This window comes from Mus caroli, unplaced genomic scaffold (assembly GCF_978045245.1).
Source record: "Mus caroli unplaced genomic scaffold, Mus_caroli_1 scaffold_4, whole genome shotgun sequence".
NCBI lineage: Eukaryota > Metazoa > Chordata > Mammalia > Rodentia > Muridae > Mus > Mus caroli.
Genome location: NW_028227259.1, coordinates 117,138,605 through 117,144,604, shown reverse-complemented (window position 1 = coordinate 117,144,604; position 6,000 = coordinate 117,138,605). Strand labels below are relative to the sequence as shown.

Genomic DNA, 6,000 nt, shown 5'->3' with positions numbered 1-6,000 from the left:
TTCAGGATGTTTCCACCCCTTACCACCTGGACCTTTTCTAGTCCCCCTAAATACTGTGCCTTGGGGATTGAGAAACTTCTGGTAAAACTAGTCCTTTGGGAAACAGAATAGACAGAAAACAAAAGCAGGAGAACTAATCAAAAACGTGACTGTAACCCCCAAACAGTTCACTTCAGCCCTGGCCAATCCCGGGTTCAAAGTGATGTATGGCAATTTGGATAAAGGCCCCTGCAAGCTTATGATGTCTGCAGATTTTCTGATCCCTTAACAGGTGCCACATGGATTTTGAATGTGGACCCCTGTGCCCAGCTGCAGAGAAATAAAATAGTGACCTAGGCAGGGCTGGGGTAGTGAAAAGCTCACCATGACAGGTCCAGGCCCCTGGAAATTCCCTACTGCCCAGAATCGAGCCTCAGCCTTTCCACTTCCCTGAAAAACCAAGGAGGCTCTGCACTCTCAGAGGGGCACTTCCTCTTGTGGTTCTTGAGTTGGTACAGAGCCTGCAGAAGCCAGGATGCCTTAAGCACCCCCACTGGACACACACCCTGAGGCCTTTCACCTGAATGCAAGCCATTTATGACCTTGAACCTAGAGCGCTTCCATCAACTGGGTCCCCTGGGACAGCGCTGCTGCAGGGCAGGACTCTCACCCCACTTCACCCTGCATGGCAGGAGCCAAGCAACTTTCTCTTCTATGCTGGTGGCTCTTGCCTTGGTTCACACAGGGAGGTCTAGGGTGGGGCTAATGGCTGGAGACACCCCCTGCCATAGCTATGACCTTTATTTGGCAATCATTTGAAAGAGCAGGTGGGACTACTTCAGGATACCTCTTGAAGCGTCCCCTCCAGGACAGTGTGCTTTTGGAGACCTCCTGGAGTGTCCACTCAGTACTGGGCACCTGGACTGTGCTTAGAGAGCTAAGGGTGAGAAAGAAAGGAAAAGGAGGAGAGGAGAGAGAAGAGAGGAGGAGGGAGAGGGAGAGGAGGAGGGAGAGGAAGTCCCTGGTGCCTGAGAGGCTGGGTCAGGAGCGCGTGGCCGCGGACGGTTGGGGGCGCGCCGGGCTGGGGCGCGGAGCCGCGGAAGGGGCGGTGCGTCGGGGTCCGCGTCGGGGTCGCGCGTCGGGCGCGCCGTGGCCCCGTCGGGGCGGCGGGAGCTGCGGAGCCGCCATGGCGGACCTGGAGGCCGTGCTGGCCGACGTCAGCTACCTGATGGCCATGGAGAAGAGCAAGACGGCGCCGGCCGCGCGCGCCAGCAAGAAGGTCGTCCTGCCGGAGCCCAGGTACTGCTCCGGCCCTCTCCGCCCTATCCAGTCCGCTTTGGTTCTTTCCTTCCCTCTCCGGTTCCTCCCGGATCCCTCCTGGTCCTCTCCCTCACCTCCCGTCCCCCGCCAGTTCCCTCCAGTCCCCTCCTGTCCCCTCTGGTCCTCTCCCTCCTTTTCTGGTCCGTCCACCAGTCCCCTCCGCCCCGCTGTCCCAGGCTGGTTGCAGGGCTGTCTGTCTCTCAGCACCCCTGCCCCTGTCCTCTGGCCCCCTGCAGTAGTAAGTAGACCTTGAGTTCTCAGTTATGTCACCAGCGCCATTACCTGAGCCACTTTCCTCAACTTGGACCCCTGGCGGCCTGCCCTTTCTGGGAAGGATGACAGGAGAGCCACTTGAGCCTAGCCTGGTCTTGCAAGACTGGAGGTTCCCGCTGCACCGGCTCCGGCTGGCCGCTCGCTGCCAAGTTGCTCTTAATATCACGACTGATTTATTATTGATTTTTCTGAGGTGTGATGGCTTCTTCGAGCTGTACTTGTCCCGGGGAGTTCTAGGCAGTGTTCCAGAGTGGGGCTGTGTGTCACTTCTTAATTGACCCCACTGCCAGTTGCTTAGCTGGTGTGGCTTCCCTGAGTTGATGATAAAATTGGCTCGGACTTTACAGCCACCCCTGAACCATGCAATTCTGTAAGGCTCTAAACCAAAGCTGCACCCCCTTTCAAATGGTCAAGCGTGACACACCCATGTGGCGGCAGTGTTACCTACCTTCATGTGAGGGAAAATATACACATTTACTCTTCTAATTTTTTGAGGTCCTGGAGATGGGATCCAGGGCTTCACACATGCCAGGTAAACCGTCTGTCTCCTTAGCAGTATGCATAGCCCTCAGAGAACCTTTCAATACCGAGCAATGGTCAGGTTATTATTATTTTTTCCCAAACGTGTTTGTGAGCCCCGTGATCCAGGAAGCATCAAATCCCCGTGCCGTGTTTGCTAGGAAGAGTCACACTGTACACACAGCTGCGCTGGCTGGGTATTTTTGGCTTGCCTTCCCTTGCAAGCCTTGGTCCTTCGCTGTTTTTTTGGGGGGTGTATTGCTCCTTGCGGAATGAACCAGGCACAAGGGGAGACTTGGGTGGACTGGACAGTGCTTGCCTTCCTGGAGTTCAGCCTATCTGAGACTCACTGAAAACAGGACTTGATTGAAATCTTCAGTAAGTGGGAGGGACCAGACCCAGGGCTCCCCAAGTCACAACCAAGCAAGCTTCAGTAGAAAACTTTCCCCATTGGGAAGGGGGGCATGAAAAAGCTTCATTCCATTCTCTCTTCCCTTCCCTCTGCCCCCACCCTGTGAGGGGTAGGGAATCTTAACTATGTATGGTTTCTATATATAAAACCAACAAATCACAACTCATAGGGAGCTTTATGGGAGAGGGAGTATATAAGATGACTAAAATTAGGAATGTCTGTCCGCTCATCATTTTTTTCTTGGTGTTTTTAACCTAGCTGGCCTTCTCTGTGCACGCTCGCTCGCTCTTGGCTGCACACCCTAGTGCCCAGGGCCCTCACTTCTCTGTACAACACCCTCCTGCTTTGACAAGGTCTTTGGTGATACTTTGTTTCAAAGGAGATGTGGTGTGGCTGAGCCTGTGAGTCCTGAGGTTAAGGAATGTCTAAGGGAGAATCAAGTTAGGGTGGGGTCCTTTGAGGACTGCTGTTCTGTAGCTGATTTTCAGGTAGACTCTTGAATTAGACCATCTGTTCCTGCTCCAGGAGTCTAGTCTGTTGCCTGTTTGTCTCAGTGGCTTCAATCCCCCAAGCAATAACCAACAACTCAACTACAGACGATCCTGGTTCCTTGTAAGGACTTGGCTGTTGGAAGAGAGGATCGTGCATTTGAACTTGCCCCTTGGTCGTTCACTATTGACTTTTTCTTTTTTTTATTTCTAAGTAATTATCTGGTCACGCTCTGTCTTCTTTGTGCTTCCTTATCTCGGTGACTTTGCCTCTTCCCAGTCTTCAACAGATGACAGTATCTCACTCATTACAAGACAGGTCTTCCGGGTCCAGCCTCTCTTCCTGGAACATCAGGCACAAGGGAAGACTTGGCCTCCTGTGAGGAGGCAAGAAGCAAATGTTTTGTTACATTGACACATTATTCAATTAACAGGCCAGTGGGTGTAAATCCTCTGAAGGCGGTCAAATCACATTTCCTCTTTAGTCCACCCAAACATTTGTTGAGCTGATGGAGCTGATAATGAGGCCCATTGGAGGTGGGGGCCGTGACCCTTGCAGCCAGGGTGTTTATATACTGTGTCCTTTGTCTGCTGTGGTGATGAGAATGAACTGACTTTGTAGACAGTGGTTCTGATGGAACTGGGTCTAACTCATGGGCAAAGGCCCAGGGAGTCAGTTTCTAAGTCCCGCTATGGCTAAGACAGCTCTTCGCACTGGGTCCATTTCTCTGATAACCTTTCTTGAACACAATGTTACTGAGTTGACTTGAAGTCACACATGGCTGAAGGGAGTTGGGTTGAAGGTCACGTGTTCCCCTGAGACCCATTCTGTTTAGTGGATGCTGACAGTGTTGGGCTTTCCACTGGGAGGCGGCTCTTGTCAATCATTCAGGCCAATAACTGCGGGAGCAGAAAGAACACAGCTTGAGCCATGGGTTTGCCTAGGATGTGTAGAAATTAAAGGACAACTGTGGCCATCGGTCCACACTGCCCAGCTTGTCTGAGTCATGTCTTGTTTATGCTGGGACGTCTTGTTCATGAATGGAACAGCTGACCCACACGCTTCTGGCTTTTCCCTGTCCCTATCTGCCACCTTGCTGTAACAGTAACACTGAAATTACAGACAAACACTACCTTGTCCATTCTTCTGTGGGCTCCAGGGATCGGGTCTCAGGGACTCACACCCTTGGTTTACTTCCTAAGCCATCTCCCCTGCCTGTTTATTGTTTCTGACCTTAAATTGGTAGCTATCCTGGACCCATTTCTCAGAAGCTGGTATGGGGAAGTACTGATGCACTGTACAGCCTATCCCGAGAGTCCTCTGATAGGAGAGACTTGGGGGGTGGACCTGGGCAGGCCTCATTTGCACTCTCTGGTTCTGTATTCGTGGAACACATTATGGTTGTGAAGTGCTTTCTCGTGACTTGTGAATCAGTTGTCCAGGCTTGGCAACGCTTAAGTGGCAAGGCTGTTCATGACTCCCGTGTGTCAGGCTACTCCTGTGACCGACCTGGAAAGGGTGTGGCCATCTGCCCTTTCACGCTGTGGTCACTGGAGAGAGCCTTCCTTGTTCAACCTTTAGGACTTCCCCCTGGCTTTGTTCTGTGCACACAACCTAACATGGAAGAACGGGGTAAGGGCTGTAAGGGCTGCGAGGGATGGGAAGGAGCCAGGTGGTGGCTCTCTGCAAGCCTCCCATCCACAGAGCCACAAACCAACCCAAAGAGCCTGGGAAGAAGGTGTTTTGTTTGTGACAGGAGTCATTCTAAGAGGGGGAAGGGACACAAATGGGAAAGGCACATTTGTACTGACATTTCCATTATTATCTCATTCCTGGTCTCAGTTCATTTGTGCCAGTGGCTTGGAGAGGCAAGCAAGGGCTGCTTGCAGCTGGGGGTTCTTGGAAACGGATATTCTGGAGCAACCAATTTGAGACGAGGACCTGCCCGGTGGAACACTTTGAGATGCTTTAAATCAGAGCCCCGTGCGCGAGAGTGTCTCTTTGAGGTACAGGCAGTGCCCGATTCAATGATCTATCTGTTCTTAGAGAGCCTTTTGAAGCGCTTGCTCAGAACTCTCGTGAAGCTTCGGCAGACTCCCTTGAAAGACAGCCATAAAACTCAGGGAGGGATGTCAAGGCTGGAGGGAGATGCAGCGAGAGTCTCTGTCAGCAGATGGGTGGTGGATGGATGTCAAGGGGTAGAAGTGAGATTGGAAGCAATGGGAAGTTTTTCTCCTGGGGACCCCTAGGACCCAGACAAAGCAAAGTTATTTGCTACATCATGACTTAGAGACCAACATTACTGGGAACATCTCCTCTGCCAGGTCTGGGCGCCATCAAGTGTTGCCACGGTAGCTACAGCAGGTGGGCACAGCATTCTCATTTTTCCACAGAGGGATCCATGCTCAAGAAGACCAGGGAAGGGAGGGCAGGTAGGCATTCACAGGATCCAAGATGAGGGATGCAAGATGTAGGGAATGGAGCCAGGTGCCTCATTCTACCCACTCAGCGGTTTACCACCGTCTGCCACAGTTGAACAGAATGCAAACCACCTCGCTTCTTACATGGTAGGGAATGGATGAAACTTTGTGCTTTTAATTTGGAGGAAGGTTGTGGCTTTGGGATATCGGGAGTGTCCTCGGAGGCTGTGAGAGAGCAGCAGCCTCCTCTGGGGGCCTCTGAGGAAAGTAATTATGATTAAGGAAGCCTGCAGGTGGTGCCCTGTTCCCCACAAGGAGCGTGAGGGGCTGTGGTCAAGATTCCTCTTTCCCCTCCTCCATTTCTAGGAAAAAAGTTAAAAAGGCGGAAGATAATGTCTTTAGCTTCAATCTTAATATAATCACCACTCCCAAAGAACCTTTTCTTATTAGAGAAGAAGGAGGGGCGGAGGCTACTGTTGGGGAATGGGGCTCTGCGAGCATGGCTGTCTTCCCATCCCTCCATCACTCCGTGGACACTGGCAATTGGAACAGAAGTGACAAACTCCGGTGTGCTGGCTAGTTTCCTGT

At 52.0% G+C, this 6,000-nt stretch overlaps 1 protein-coding gene across 2 annotated transcripts in view; it reads left to right on the top strand.

The window, feature by feature from the left end:
• The first annotated feature begins 1,107 nt into the window (after positions 1–1,107).
• The window catches only part of Grk3 (G protein-coupled receptor kinase 3), a 108,558-nt gene continuing 103,665 nt past the window's right edge, over positions 1,108–6,000 (top strand). For both annotated transcript variants that reach the window (XR_015046981.1, XM_021163545.3), the window contains exon 1: positions 1,108–1,278. Coding sequence is in view for 1 of the 2 variants with exons in the window: in XM_021163545.3 (XP_021019204.1) it covers positions 1,166–1,278 (113 nt within the window). In the remaining variant the exon portion in view is untranslated. The remainder of the gene's footprint in view (positions 1,279–6,000) is intronic.